Genomic DNA, 16,690 nt, shown 5'->3' on the forward strand with positions numbered 1-16,690 from the left:
ATGTAAACAGTTGGAGCTACTGGGTAGGTCTGTCTCACTTTTTGTGATATTGGATAGAGAGCAATGACCGCAGTCGTTCACCCCCTTAGTGGGCAAATGGACATCACCAATCAAAACCCAACCTTCATTTATTTACCCGTTGTAATGCGGGTAAATTAAAAAAAAGCCGTCGTTTTTTAAAGGCTGGTACAAAAAGCGCATAAGGTGCAATCTTGTATCACACAGTGCCAGCCAATGAGAAGTTGGCCGCAATCAGGAATTCAGCAAAGCGAAATGGCACAGAATCCGAAAATGAACTGCAACGTCGAGGGGGGAGAGACTATTGAGCGAGAGACCGGTATGAAGAAGGGGAGGGGGTGATCAGTAAAGCGGGTGAAATATATATGTTAAACCATAGCGCATATTCTTGGACTGATTTGCTTGAATGTCTCTGAGTGTTTCACAGAGAAATGACACAGAACCCCCCCCCCCCCCCCCCCGCTCTCTCTCTCTCTCTCTCTCTCTCTCTCTCTCTCTCACACACACACACACCACACACGAAAAGGGATGGTGGATGCTCCTGACTCGATGGCTAAGACGAGGTGGGATAATCATGCGTGTCTGGCCCCGGGCGTTGATGCAGCTGCCGTTGCCTGATCTTTACTGGGCTGAGGGTAGGGTTGTTCCGGTTCCGACTGGATCTTCATCTCGATTCGGCTTGACATCGATGTTATCAAGCGATTTACATGTAAGAAGACAACGACTGATGTAGCCTAAAAAGCGCAACCGCAATTATTGAACACATCTGAATGGAGTAATTAAATGCTACCATCGATGGAGGGGGATCTTATTTATAATAACTAATGAAGTGCTGTCTTGGAGGAAGGGAAATAACCAGGGACATCCCCGTGAGACGACCGGCTCACCCGTTCTCCTGTTTGCTGCGATGTTTTAAATATGAGATCGGTACGTAGGCTGCCGTGAAAATAACATAATTGCATTAGTAATCAGGCCAGGACACCCTCTCTACCAGCACCCTATTTTCGCCGTTCCAGGGGCAGCAAACGCGGCACCGAACGCAAACCCATCCACGACCCGGTCCGCGCCATCAAATCGACGCATTACTGGATGGGGAGTAGCATAGACTGTGAAGACCGTGAGTGCGTGTGTCAAAAGGGGGACAGAGGGAGACCGGGCCAGCTCAACCCCCTGCACCGGTTAACTGCGCTGTAATCTGGCAAGTTTGGAGGGACGGAGAGTCCGGTGCAGTAAGGGCGCCTCAATGACCGTCTCATCCCGGGACAGGTAGAGAAGGCTAGAGAACGGCGGCGTGTTTGGAAGTTTTGATGCATATGATCACAACCACCATGATTTTTATGATTCTTGGCGCTTCAGTTGTAATGGTAAGATATTTGCTTTTTATTGTGCCCCCCATCGTGTGTGTTAAACGCCTACAATTTTTTTTTAACGTATGTAGTCTATAGACTAATAATGTAGCTATAGCTATTACAAATAGCATACAGATCACATTTGATATCACTGAAAATAATGATGACTTGAGACAGTAGCCTACATACATACCATGGCTATCATAAATAAACAATCTAAAGAACATTTTAGAACGAGGGTTGTAAAGTAGGTTTCCAAATGTATTTTCGATTTCTCTTATATGGACTGTAGCCTAATGCCAGGTCATATAACGGTGCTGTGTTGGAAATGGTGCTTGTCATGTGAGTTGACTCGAATGGTTATTTGCAGGCGATTGCCTGTTTAATGGACATGAACGCACTACTGGATCGCTTTCACAACTACATCTTACCGCATCTACGAGGGGAAGACCGCGTCTGTCATTGCAACTGTGGAAGGTAAAAAAAAAATAGCATACAGTGATTCGTTTGGATGTATACAAACATCTGAAATGAAAGCGTAGCCTATAGAGTCAAGATAGCTGCTATGTTACCCGTCTAATCATAGGCTCATACTCGATCAATAGGCCTCTCGAATGATTTCTCCTCCTGAACTGTTCGTTTTAATAAGCCTCCAAACATGCTCCATGCATAGGCCTAATCTCTTGAAAATGTACCTAATGGATGTCGACTATGGTTTTATTCGAGTATGCGTGTGTCTAACCGAAGGATAGCCTTATTTTTGCGATGCCTAGCTTGTGACGGTGTTTTTAAGATTTATTCAGTTATTTGGCTTTTACTGCATACGTGAGCCATAAATATGTTATGAATTATGAGGAATGGGCTAAGGAATAATTTTAAATATTTAGATATGAGGAAATGTTGTTGGAGAGAGGACATTAGGGCTAGCCTATACCTATATTGAACCAGTTACTTATAACCCGTATTATGAAGGCTGAAAATGGAATGAAACATAAAACAACTAGGCCTAGTTTAATGATAATTAGGCCAGGTTTTCTATTACTGTTGTGATTAGGCCTATACAAGTTATATGTAGCCTCATATTTTGTCGATTGGTGGTCTAGGCTCCTTACTACTTCAATTAGTGTGTTTTAAAACATTAAATAATGGCAATGTGATTGGTACAGGTTTTACATGACTGACTCACATACAGGAACTGTAAACCAAAATTGGGCCCTTGGTCTTGGAAGTTTTATTTTATTTCTGTTAAGTGCTGTAGCTTGCCCAAGGGTATGGCAACAGTGTTGTGCCAGGTTTTAAAATAAGAGCCCTCTGATCCAATAGATACACACCTATCGACTTCATTAGGATATTACGCCCTGGATAAAGGCAAGTTGAGGCCTGAGTCTGAACACATACATATTGCAACATTTTGTAAGTGCTGGGTTATTCTTGGTCAGTGCAGAATCTTAGTCAAATGAATTCCTAACTTGCTTGGATCTAATATATTCACTGAGGACAGGAAAATCTGTTCTGAGTTGCCCCGCTGATGTGATATCACTGCATAGTCACATTGTAGCAGGTCTTGGCCCTGTATGAATACTGTTCTTTTGACTGCCTACAGTTCAACAACCTGAGATATGGGTCATGAAGTGTCACTAAGATCAGGATTGTCATCATAAAATAATATTGGCCAAAATTTGGAGAAGGGCCTCTCTCTCACTCCCTCTAATTTCAAGAAATTCTCATAGTAATGCTATATTAGGCCTATATATGCATTTAGAAGAATTGTAGAGACACATTTGTAAAAAATATATGCCAATTATGTCTAGTGACATAATTTATGCCATTTATCATTGCAATGTTTTTTGTGTGGTTTATTTTAAGTCATTTTTAAATATTGATAAATCCTCTGCTACTCAATATTCAATGTGCAATGCATATAATATTCTTAACTTTGAATTAATTATATATTTTCATACTTGTGCTTGTTAGCTTTCTGTACCCGGGGACATACAGTACATCTAGTCCTAAACTAGACCCCAACAATTGCACTTTTGTTTCCAACACACGTCTGCATGTCATTGTCTTTAATTAAGCCAGAGGCGTCATGCCCATAGGGGGAACAGTCAAAAGTTTGACACACCTACTCATTCAAGGGTTTTTCTTTATTTTTACTATTTTTTACATTGTAGAATAATAGTGAAAGACAGCAAAACTATTAAATAATGCATATGGAATCATGTACTAAACAAAAAAGTGTTAAACAAATCCAAATATATTTTATATTTGAGATTCTTCAAAGGAGCTTCAAATAGTAGTGGAACTCTACGTACCTTGGTCCGTTAATTTATTAGACGAACGTTACAAACAGACATATCTCAACATCAACTGTTCAGAGGAGACTGTGAATCTGACCTTCCTGGTCAAATTGCTGCACAGAAACCACTGCTAAAGGACGCCAATAATAAGAAGAGACTTGCTTGGGCCAAGGAACATGAGCAATGGACATTAGACTGGTGGATATCTGTCCTTTGGTCTGATGAGTCCAAATGTGAGATTTTTGGTTCCAACCTCCGCGTCTTTGTGAGACGCAGAGTAGGTGAATTGATGATCTCTGCATGTGTGGTTCCCTCTGTGAAGCATTGAGGAGGAGGTGTGATGGTGTGGGGGTGCTTTGCTGGTGACACTGTCGGTGATTCATTTAGAATTCAAGGCACACTTAACCATCATGGCTACCACAGCATTCTGCAACAATACACCATCCCATTTGCATTTAGTGGGACTATCATTTGTAATTCAACAGGATGACCCAACAGACCTCCACGCTGTGTAAGGGCTATTTGACCAAGAAGAGAGTGATCAAGTGCTGCATCAGATGACCTGGACTCCACATTCACCCGACCTCAACCCAAGTGAGATAGTTGGACCGAAGAGTGAAGGAAAAGCAGCCAACAAGTGCTCAGCATGTGTGGGAACTCCAGGTGAAGCTGGTTGAGAGAATGCCAAGTGTGCAAAGCTGTCATCAAGGCAAAGGGTGGCTACTTTGAAGAATCTCAAATATAAATATATTTTGATTTGTTTAACCCTTTTTTGGTTATTACTGTACATGATTCCATATGTGTTATTTCATAGTTTTGATGTCTTCACTATTATTCTACAATGTAGAAAATAGTAAAAATAAAGACAAACCCTTGAGTGAGTAGGTGTCAAAGTCAAATCAAATCAAGTTTATTTGTCACGTGCGCTGAATACAACAGGTATTCCTTGCAGTGAAATGCTTACTTACAGGCTCTAACCAATAGTGTGGAGAAAAAAAGTGTGTGTGTGTGTGTGTGTGTGTGTGTGTAAGTAAAGAAATAAAACAACAGTAAAAAGACAAAATAAGAGTAGCAAGGCTATATACAGACACAGGTTAGTCAGGCTTATTGAGGTAGAATGTACATGTAGGTATGGTTAAAGTGACTATGCATATATGATGAACAGAGAGTAGCAGTAGCGTAAAAATAGGGGTTGGAAGGTGGTGGGACACAATGCAGATAGCCCGGTTAGCCAATGTGTGGGAGCACTAGTTGGTCGGGCCAATTGAGGTAGTATGTACATGAATGTATAGTTAAAGTGATTATGCATATTAGATAAACAGAGAGTAGCAGCAGCGTAAAAGAGGGGTTGGGGGGGGGGGGGTGCACACAATACAAATAGTCCAGATAACCATTTGGTTACCTGTTCAGGAGTCTTATTATGGCTTGGGGGTAAAAACTGTTTGAGAAGGCTTTTTGTTCTAGACTTGGCACTCCGGTACCGCTTGCCATGAGGTAGTAGCGTCTATGACTGGGGTGGCTGGGGTCTTTGACAATTTTCAGGGCCTTCCTCTGACACCGCCTGGTGTAGAGGTCCTGGATGGCAGGCAACTTTGCCCCAGTAATGTACTGGTCCGTACGCACTTCCCTCTGAAGTGCCTTGCGGTCGGAGACCGAGCAATTGCCGTACCAGGCAGTGATGTAACTGATCAGGATGCTCTCGATGTTGCAGCTGTAGAACCTTTTGAGGATCTCAGGACCCATTCCAAATCTTTTTAGTTTCCTGAGGGGGAATAGGCTTTGTCGTGCCCTCTTCACGACTGTCTTGGTGTGTTTGGATCATTTGAAGCTCTCAACCTGCTCCACTACAGCCCCGTCGATGAGAATGGGGACGTGCTCGGTGCTCCTTTTCCTGTAGGCCACAATTATCTCCTTGGTCTTGGTTACGTTGAGGGATAGGTTGTTATTCTGGCACCACCCAGCCAGGTCTCTGACCTCTTCCCAATAGGCTGTCTCGTTGTTGTCAGTGATCAGGCCTACCACTGTTGTGTCGTCAGCAAACTTAATGATGGAGTTGGAGTCGTGCCTGGCCATGCAGTCGTGGGTGAACAGGGAGTACAGGGGGGGACTGAGAACGCACCCCTGGGGAACTCCAGTGTTGAGGATCAGCGTGGCAGATGTGTTGCTACCTACCCCTCACCACCTGGGGGCGTCCCGTCAGGAATTCCAGCATCCAGTTGCAGAGGGAGGTGTTAAGTCCCAGGTTCCTTAGCTTAGTGATGAGCTTTGAGGGTACTATGGTGTTGAACGCTGAGCTGTAGTCAATGAATAGCATTCTCACATAGGTGTTCCTTTTGTCCAGGTGTGAAAGGGCAGTGTGGAGTGCAATAGAGATTGCATCATCTCTGGATCTGTTTGGGCGGTATGCAAATTGGAGTGGGTCTAGGGTTTCTGGGATAATGGTGTTGATGCAAACTTTTGACTGGTACTGTATATGCTGAACAAAAAATATAAATGCAACATGTAAAGTGTTGGTCCCATGTTTCATGAGCTGAAATATAAGATCCCATAAATGTTCCATATGCACAAAAAGCTTATTTCTTTCATATTTTGTGCACAAATTTGTTTACATCCCTGTTAGTGAGCATTTCTCCTTTGCCTGTCATTTAGCAGACGCTCTTATCCCAGAGTGACTTATAGTAATGAGTGCATACATTTTCATTCATACTGATCCCCTGTGGGAATCAAACTCACAACCCTGGCATTTCAAGTGCCATGCCTACTGAGCCGCACGGGACCATCCACCTGCCAGGGGGCATATCAAGAAGCTGATTTAAACGGCATGATTATTACACAGGTGCACCTTGTGCTGGGGACAATAAAAGGCCACACTAAAATGTGCAGTTTTGTCACACAACACAATGCCACAGATGTCTCAACTTTTGAGGGAGTGAGCAATTGGCATGCTGACTGTAGGAATGTCCACCAGAGCTGTTGCCAGATACAATTATGTTAATTTCTCTCGTTAAGCCACCTCCAAGCCACCTCCAACGTCATTTTAGAGAATTTGTCAGTTCTTCCAACCAGCCTCACAACCGCAGATCACGTGTAACCACACCAGCCCAGGACCACCACATCCGGCTCCTTCACCTGGGGCATCGTCTGAGACCAGCCATCCAAACAGCTGATGAAACTGAGGAGTATTTCTGTTTGTAATAAAGCACTTTTGTAGGGAAAAACTCATTCTGATTGGCTCCCCAGTGGATGGGCCTGGCTGCCTAGTGGGTGGGCCTATGGCTGCACCACTGCCCAGTCATGTGAAATCCATAGATTCTGGCATAATGAATTTATTTAATTTGACTGATTTACTTATATGAACTATAACTCATTAAAATTGTTGAAATTGTTGCATGTTGCGTTTATAGATTTTTGTTCAGTGTATATACTGTATATATATATATCACAGTGCATTTAGAAAGTATTCAGACCCCTTGATCTTAATTAAAAATAAAAACTGAAATGTCACATTTACATAACTATTCAGACCCTTTACTCAGTACTTTGTTGAAGTACCTTTGTGAGCAATTAAAGGGTTGTTGGGTATGAAGCTACAAGCATGGCATAACTGTATTTTTGTGGAGTTTCCCCCATTGTTCTCTGCAGATCCTCTCAAACTCTGGTTGGATGTGGAGCATTGCTGCAGAACTATTTTCAGGTCTCTCCAGAGATGTTTGATCAGGTTAAATTCCGGGCTCTGGCTGGGCCACTCAAGGACATTCAAAGATTGTCCCGAAGCCACTCCTGTGTTGTCTTTGCTGTGTGCTTAGGGTCATTGTCCTGTTGGAAGGTGAACCTTTTCCCCAGTCTGAGGTCCTGAGCGCTCTGGAGCAGGTTTTCATCAAGGATCTCTCTGTACTTTACTCTGTTAATCTTTGCCTCAATCCTGACTAGTCTCCCAGTCCCTGCCGCTCAAAAACATCCCCACAACATGATGCTGCCACCACCATGCTTCACCGTAGGGATGGTGCCAGGTTTCCTCCAGACGTGACACTTGGCATTCAGGCCAAATAGGTCTGATCTTGGTTTCATCAGGTCAGAGAATCTTCTTTCTCATGGTCTTTTAGGTGCATTTTGACAAACTCCAAGCGAGCTGTCATGTGCCTTTTACTGAGGAGTGGCTTCCGTCTGGCCACTCTACCATAAAGGCCTGATTGGTGGAGTGTTGCAGAGATGGTTGTCCTTCTGGAAGGGTATCTCATCTCCACAGAGGAACTCTGGAGCTCTGTCAGAGTGACCAATGGGTTTTTGGCAATGTCTCTGACCAAGGCACTTCTCACGCGATTTCTAAGCTTGGACAAGCGGACATCTCTAGGAAGGTTCCAAACTTCTTCCTTTTAAGAATGATGGAGGCCACTGTGTGGTACCCTTCTCCACATCTGTGCCTCGACACAATCATGTCTTGGAGCTGTACGGACATTCCTTCGACATCATGGCTTGGTTTTTGCTCTGACATGCACTGTCAACAATAGGATCTTATATTTTTGCAAAAAAATCTAAAAACCTGTTTTCGCTTTGTGATTATGGGGTATTGTGTGTCGATTAATGATGGAAAACATGTATTTAATCTATTTTAGGATAAGGCTGTAACAAAAGTATCAAAATGTGGAGAAGTCAAGGGGTCTGAATACTTTCAGAATGCACCGTATAATCTTTTTTGTCGTTGTTTCTCTGTAATACTACTAGCCACAATTTTATTTCAGTCAGGCGGATACAGACAGCCCAAGAGATATGCTTAGATATGCAAAAAAATATACATAATTGTTTTTACATAGAATTAAGCATAATGATTATGGCTCTAGATTGCAGGAAAAAGCTACAGTATTTCAGGTCTTTTAAAAATCCAATATTCTCCAACTACAGGACGGGAGGCCTCTCTCCGGATCAACCCCCAGATATCCTCAATTACTTTGTGGCCTGTCAGATTTTGGGGGTGCATGACTCCCCTGAATTAAGCCAATGGAAAGTGAGTGACACAGTGGCTGCATTCAGGCTCTGGTGAAAAGTAGTGCACTATGTAGGGAAAAGGTGCCATTTGAGACGCAGCCTACGTTGTCTTTTACTGCAATGGAAATGCTCTTAAATAAGAGCTACTAATTTTATGTAAAATGTTTATCCTCTCAGCATAAACATTTAATGGAACAGATAGACAGATGATGCCACCTGAGCTTGAATGCTGCCCGAGCCTACCTTAAGTGCATGTGGAATCAAACTAAATGAAATCTATTTGTGTTTGTCACATTCCCCGAATACAACAGGTGTAGTAGACATTACCGTGAAATGCTTACTTATAAGCCCGTAACCAACAATGCAGTTATAAGAAAATAAAGTTAAGAAAATATTTACTAAATAGACTAAAGTAAAAATATATATATATATATTATTAATAACAATAACGAGGCTATATACAGGGGATACAATGTGCAGGGGTACAGGTTAGTCAAGATAATTTGTACATATAGGTAGGGGTCAAGTGACGATGCAAATGGTCCAGGTGGCCATTTGATTAATTGTTCAGCAGTGTTATGGCTTGTGGTAGAGGAGCCTTTTGGACCTAGACTTAGGCGCTCTGGTACCACTTGCCTTGCAGTAGCAGAGAGAACAGTCTATGACTAGGGTGACTGGAGTCTTTGACAATTTTTTGAGCCTTCCTCTGAAACTGCCTAGTATATACTGTAGGTCCTGGATGGCAGGAAACTTGGCCTCAGTGATGTATTGGCCGTACGCACTACCCTCTGTAGAATCTTACGGTCAGATGCCGAGCAGTTGCCATACAAAGCTGTGATGCAACTGGTCAGGATGCTCTCGATGGTGTAGCTGTAGAACTTTTTGAGGATCTGGGAACCCATGCCAAATCTTTTCCCTCTCCTGAGGGGGAAAAGGCGTTGTCGTGCCCTCTTCACAACTGTCTTTGTGTTTTTGGACCATGGTAGTTTGTTGATGATGTGGACACCAAGGAACTTGAAACTCTCGACCCACTCCACTACAGCCCCGTCGATGTGAATGCGGGCCTGTTCGGCCCTCCTTTTCCTGTAGTCCACGATCAGTTCCTTTGTCTTGCTCACGTTGAGGGAGAGGTTGTTGTCCTGGCACCACACCTCCAGGTCTCTGACCTCCTCCATATATGCTGTCTCATCGTTGCCCAGTGATCAGGCCTACCACTGCTGTGTCGTCAGCAGTCTTAATGATGGTGTTGGAGTCATGTTTGGCCATGCAGTCGTGGGTGAACAGGAGTACAGGAGGGGACTAACCACGCAACCCTGAGGGGCCCCTGTGTTGAGGATCAGGCCTGAGGCCACATCCACAGTAATTTCATTTGGCACCAGCAATTGCTAGCTTGTCAGATCACTGCTTGTGAACCACAGGTTCTCATTGTATGTGATGCAGGCTACCTTTGAGAGCAACGTTAGGTATGCTGTTATGTAAGGCTTTGATAATACTCTGGTGTTTATTTGGAATTGGAAATGGGAATGAGACATTTATATTCATATCGCAGCTGTTTACACTGATGTTCGAGTATGTTTCTAGATATTAATTCATCTCTATTCACCAGCATGCCTTTCTATTCTCCAATTTGTACCAAACTAGTAATGATAATTCCTGCTATTTATCCAATTTCATCACCCACCCCCCTAATTTCACCTCCCTTGCCCCATCTCATCTTGTCCTTGTCCTTCCCTCCATCACTAACACCTTCTAACCTCCAGCTTGGTCTCTTCCAGGCATCATGTCCACTATGTGATCCCATACGATGGGGACCATTCTCTGGTGGACTCGTCGGAGAACTACTTTGTCAGTGACAGCGTAACCAAGCAGGAGATGGACCTGATGCTGGGGCTGCTGCTGGGCTTCTGTATCAGCTGGCTCCTACTGTGGCTGGATGGAGTGCTGCACTGTGCTGTCAGGGCATGGAGGGCCAGCCGCTACTATGGTGAGTCAACAAGAGACTTGGTCCGGTTGACTGGGAAAAGTTTGACATGACCTGACAAATGTGCCTCAGAATGAGCAGAAATGTTTTCAATAATCTGATGAGAGAAGTATTGTTTTGTTGATTCCCACCTCCGTGAAAAGAGAGATGGTGAGTGAAGTGGTATTGACGTTAATATTTTGACTGCTACATTATATGAGGTTGATCAGTGTTACTCCTACATATTTTCGTGGGGATGTGACATGGGTGTGCAAATGGCCAGAATTGACATACAGGCTACTGTTGACCACCGTACCATTCATTGAAACCAGGCTTCCTTGGGTGGGTGGATAGCCCAACCCACCTGGCTATAAGTGATGGTTATGGGAAACGTTACAGAACTTGAGGACATAAGGGCTCAGTTGTTTTTTCAAAGTTGTTTTTTAATTTAATAGGGGAAAAGTGTGTTCCAGGCTAAATGAATTGTCTCACAAGATATTTAATGTACAGTACTGTATGCAGTGTGTTGTGGTCATGGATTGGAATTAAGACGTTATGCAGGTAATTAGTGGGTGAAGGAAATTGGAAAAAGCTTACATTGTTTCCATTGAGGGGGAATAATTATGTGTGTAAAGTACAGGCATAGTGAAACTAATATGAATATTGCTGTGGAAATATTGCTGCCCTCAGATGTCATGTGTTTAGTACATGCTGATTGACTGAGACAAAGATTCCCTACCCGTAATACAGAGGGCACACCACAAAGATATACAATGTCTCAAGTCTTGCCAATGTTAGATTAGCAAGCCAGACCTCACTGGGGGTGAGGCTATGCCAATGTGAACATATTAGAGGACTTCTTGTCCATACTCCTACTCCTGATTCAATCATTTATCCAGTGTTCTTATATAAGTGTTGGAATATTCCAATTATGTCAGCTAAGCTTAATCTTGTGCAGCTCTCAATGTCAGAACAGGCCTATTTTTGTAGCTGGCATGGATCCTTTAGATATAAGACAATGCTAATGTAGGTGATGTGACTTGGATGACTGCTTTTACGGTCAGAAAATAGGTGTAAAATGTCTAGTGAGTGTAAATGAAAGAGATGGCCAATTAATTACCTTTGATTAATATGAAACCAGTACACAAAGATGGGGTACTAAACAACAGTATTACATTATTTTTTGTCCTGAAAATACTAAATTAAAAGTAGTAATGCCATATTTTTTCGATGCATGTCATATTTTTCTTGATGATAAAAGAGAATTTGGTAGTTTGAAGCATACATATATTGCCAGTCTTAGATTGTGATTCTAGTAGTATTAGGCAAGAAACAACTGGTTTAGCTTTGCAGCACAGAATCAACCCATTTGATATTCTGTGCATAACATCAACATAAAAAATATACCCAGATTATACATTCAAATGATTCCCTCAAGGTATAGAAGGGTGGCTCTAGGCTTTACTTTGTGCTGGAATCCTTGTGCATGGAAGGAATGCCCCTTCACCGGTGTTTGGCTGTGACGTTGATGGCGGGTCAGACTCGTTTAGCCTCCCTGAGAAGGGGAGTGAAGGTAAGGCTGATGGAGCGGGAAGGAAGGAGGGGGGGTGCAGATACTGTCACATCCCCACCCCCACATACACTCTCTCTCTCGCACGCACACACGCATGCATGCACGCACGCACACACACACACCCTCTCTTCTTGGGAGCTATTAATAGAGTGAAAGAGAGCAGCTGGAATGGCGGGCGAGGTAGAAACATGCACACCATACACACACACAAACACACACACTACATTGAGGTGCACATTGATTCCTTTTGCTTTTTCTAATTCCATCTATATACCCTATATCTATATACCCTATATGCTCTCCATTCAGTTATTGAATCCCTTTTCTATCCATTTTCTTTATACAGCATCCTTTTGGAAAGGGATGATTCCTTTCTTATTGTCTATTTCTCATGAATAACTGATTCATATTCTTTGGCACCAGTGACATCGGTGGAAAGACATTTGATTTAGCAAAATAGGGTAACAAAATATGATAACAAAAGGGGAAAATTATGACTTGGCAAAACCATCGCCCCCTTCCCTCCCTCCGTAGAAAGACCTTAACATTTCTGCCCTCACCCCACTTTCCGCATTACATTATCATTTACATTTTTCTCCTGACTCCATCTCCATCTCTCCATCCTTTTATTGAAATGAGAAGGACCTGTCTCGTTCTGACGTTTCCTTTGGATACCCTTCAGAACAGTCCTTGTGGATTTCATACCCATTCACAGTTATAAATAACTCCCTCCTCCCTCCCTTCTTCCAGCTACTCCCCCCCCCCCCCCCCCCAACCTTTTTCAGGGACATTTGCTAGTGCTGTCTGGGGCTCTCCCTCCTGTTTCTCTCCAATCTCAGCGGGCCTCACCATCTAAGCCTGATAGGGACAAATCCCTCCACAAATTTTACCTCACACTCATATGCTTGGGGAAAGAAATCCAAAATTATTTTTTCAAGTCGCTATTATTAATGTATAACAGGATATATAAATTGAAACGTACATATACTACATGAGAAAAAGTATGTGGACACCAGTTCGTTAAACATCTCATTCCAAAATCATTGGCATTAATATGGAGTTGGTCCCACCTTTGCTGCTATAACAGCCTCCGCTCTTTTGGGAAGGCTTTCCACTAGATGTTGGAACATTGCTGCGGGGAATTGGTTCCATTCATCCACAAGAGCATTACTAAGGTCGGGCACTGATGTTGGGCGATTAGGCCTGGCTCGCAGTCGGCATTCCAATTCATCCCAAAGGTGTTTGATGGATTGAGGTCAGGACTCTGTGCAGGTCACTCAAGTTCTTCTACACCGATCTCGACAAACCATTTCTGTATGAACCTCTTTTCACACGGGTGCATTGTCATGCGGAAAGAGGAAAGGGCCTTCCCTAAACTGTTGCCAAAAAGTTGGAAAAGCAGAATCGTCTAGAATGTCATTGTATGCTGTAATATGAACATTTCCTATCACTGAAACTGAGGGGCCTAGTCCGAACCATGAAAAACAGTCCCAGACCATTATTCCTCCTTGAGCAAACTTTACAGCATTCTCCTGGCATCCGCCAAACCCAGATTCGTCCATCGGACTGACAGATGGTGAAGTTTCCAGAGGCAGTTTGGAACTTGGTAATGAGTATTGCAACCGAGGACAAACGATGTTCGCGCGCTACGCGATTTAGTTCTGTGAACTTGTGTGGCCTACCAATTTGCGGCTGATCCATTGTTACTCCTACGCATTTCCACTTCACATTAACAGTACTTACAGTTGACCGGTGCAGCTCTAGCAGGGCAGAAATTTGATGAACTGACTAGTCGGAAAGGTGGCATCCCACTGTATGACAGTGCCACGTTGAAAGTCACTGAGCTCTTCATTGAGGCCATTCTTGTCACGCACTGACCTTAGATATCTCTATTTTCTATATATTTTGGTTAGGTCAGGGTGTGACTAGGGTGGGTACTCTAGGGTTTTTTGTATATCTATGTTGGCCTGAAATGGTTCCCAATCAGAGACAGCTGTTTATCATTGTCTCTGATTGGGTATCATATTTAGGCAGGCCTTTTTCCCACTTTCTGGTGTGGGATCTTGACTATGTGTAGTTGCCTGTCAGCACTGTATTGTATAGCGTCACGTTTCATTTGTTATTTTTGTTGGTTTGTTCGGTGTTCATTCTTTTAAATAAGAGAATGTACGCATACCACACTGCGCCTTTTTCCGATCCTTTCAACGAACGTAACAATTCTACTGCCAATGTTTGTCTATGGAGATTGAATGGCAGTGTGATCGATTTTATACACCTGCCAGCAGGTGTGGCTGAAATAGCCGAATACACTAATTTGAAAGGGTGTCCACATACTTTTATATATATAGTGTACCACATACAGTATGGGTAAAATTCTATGTTTGGCAGATGAATGTGTGGGCAACAAATGTGTTTCTGTATTTGGACTATTGTACCACCAAGGATTAGGTTGTTGGGAGCATCAAGGACATTTTGGGCATCTAATAAACCTAACCAAATGCACTCCCATTCTCTTATTACCCCACGATACATGTTCTAATCATTTATTTCACTTCTCTAGTTTCTTCACTCCTCTAACAACCTCCCTCTCTCCTCTTGTCCCCCAGACACCCCTTCCTGGTCATGGCTCCCCTCATTCTGTAACCTTCGAGATCTGCGTCGACGCGCCCAGCTCAGACAGTTGGAGGACTCCACTGGCAACATGGTCCACATCAAGCAGAAGCTCTACCACAACGGCCACCCCAGCCCACGCCACCTCTGACTCTGAAACAAGAATCCCCCCTCCAGCCCCTCAAACTGCCCCAAGGCCAACTGCTGCCTCAGAGACACTGGAAAACTGCCCTCCGACTGTTCATAATACACCTGGCCCGAAACTTTCTTACGATGACCCTGACACAAGTCAGCACCTACCAATCCAAACTCGAGCAGAAGATAGTCGTCACTGAAATCTTGTCTATGTCCATGTCCACCATTTAGGTAGGAAGGAAAAACAAGCATTTTTAAGGGTGCTTTCTGTATAGAAAAATGTTCTGTGTTCATTGTTGAAACTTGGCATGATCTTTTAGAACAGGGTATGATGATGGGGGGCACAGTGTTTATTTAAAATAATCTCTATGGGGAGGGTATTTCTCTAAAGTGGGAGGGAGGTAAATGGATAGGGGTGGGTTTCAAGATTTTATGATGGGAAGTTTAGATTGCTGCTTCTGTAAATACTTCTAAATATGGGGAAGTGGGAACACAGGGTAGGTTTGTTCGTGAGTGTGGTGAGTCAAGTGTTACGAGTAGAGCTGATGGACTGTATGGAAGAATAAACGGAGCGTAGGAAAGAGGAGGATGACAGCCGTCTGGAAGTGAACAGTGTGATGTCTGCTAAAAACAGATTAATTTGTTTTGTTACCTAGTGAATTAAATGAATGTATTAATCTTACCTGTAAATATAAGAGGGGGAGGGGAGCATACGTTTGTGGTTAGGGTTTTCTGCACTGTTATTATTTATGAGAAGGTAGAAAATGAATGCCAGTCAAGATAAGACGGAGACAGTTCAGTGCTTCCCTCGTCTTCCCAATATTGTGTCCAATAGCACTTCCCACTTTGCTACATCCAATTCCTTCATACTTACTCAAAAGCAACCAGCCTAGAAGCAGTGGGAACCCTCACCCAGTCCCTCTCTCCCTCTCTGTCCAGACATTGCTGTTGTGAAGATAAAATGTCTGTTTTATTAAAAGTGCCATTGAAGCACAACAGTGACCCCTGACGTTTGAATGTGTCATTGCCTCAACATTGGTAACCATACCATTGAACAGTGTATGTATGGAGAGAAAAAAAATATTCCTAGAGGTTGTACTTGTGAGCGGTTATGTTTTTAAACAGGAAATATGGAATGTAAATCAACTGTTCAGTTCAATTGAATATTTTAGTATATGCCATCCACATGCAGTAAACCTAATTGTGGTTTAATTAATCAAGAAATAGAAATGTGATTTCATGAACACCAATTAACCTCAGAGAGGCTACTTCTGGTATGTCTGGGACTTTTAAAAATAAGATTAAAGGGATAGTGTGACATTTGTCCATTTTGCTGAATGATCAACACCACTTTCTTGATATCTAGGTATTTAAACGTTGTGCTTACATAGGCAGGTACAGTAATTACAGTGTAGTTACACATTGTTACAGACTTTAACTGTTACACATGTTTGTGGTTTGTATAATTACGCATTGAAATTTGTATATGAATTACATTTGAAATCAGTCAGTGGTCAATCCTCTCATCCTATATTTTATATGCAGATATTCGGGACACCATGATCTACAAAATAAGTTCGATGTTGATGAATGTAAAAACTTTGCAAGTAGAGGTTCAATCTGTAGCTTTTATTTCCTCTGTGGTTCAACCTGGTCTCGGAGCATTTTGTATCATTCTGTATGTAAATCCGAGACACTCCATTTAGTATGATGTTATGTTTCACATGGTATGTATTAATTTGTGGATATCCATCACTCATTT

At 42.8% G+C, this 16,690-nt stretch overlaps 1 protein-coding gene across 1 annotated transcript; it reads left to right on the forward strand.

Moving 5' to 3' along the window:
- The first annotated feature begins 426 nt into the window (after positions 1–426).
- On the forward strand, positions 427–15,930 carry LOC109908614 (transmembrane protein 240). The gene is made up of 4 exons (XM_020507279.2): positions 427–1,382; positions 1,738–1,844; positions 10,426–10,634; positions 14,790–15,930. Exons 1-4 carry the CDS (start codon positions 1,326–1,328, stop codon positions 14,942–14,944), a joined length of 528 nt encoding a protein of 175 aa, XP_020362868.1. The 5' UTR covers positions 427–1,325; the 3' UTR covers positions 14,945–15,930.
- Positions 15,931–16,690: the final 760 nt, after the last annotated feature.

The sequence above is a fragment of the Oncorhynchus kisutch genome, linkage group LG17 (assembly GCF_002021735.2).
Source record: "Oncorhynchus kisutch isolate 150728-3 linkage group LG17, Okis_V2, whole genome shotgun sequence".
Taxonomy (NCBI): domain Eukaryota; kingdom Metazoa; phylum Chordata; class Actinopteri; order Salmoniformes; family Salmonidae; genus Oncorhynchus; species Oncorhynchus kisutch.

Coding starts and splice junctions, on each gene's coding strand:
- LOC109908614 (XM_020507279.2), top strand. CDS start 1,326: ATGCATATGATCACAACCACCATGATTTTTATGATTCTTGGCGCTTCA. Junction 1,845..10,425: donor TGTCATTGCAACTGTGGAAG/GTAAAAAAAAAA, acceptor GGTCTCTTCCAG/GCATCATGTCCACTATGTGA. Junction 10,635..14,789: donor GAGGGCCAGCCGCTACTATG/GTGAGTCAACAA, acceptor CTTGTCCCCCAG/ACACCCCTTCCTGGTCATGG.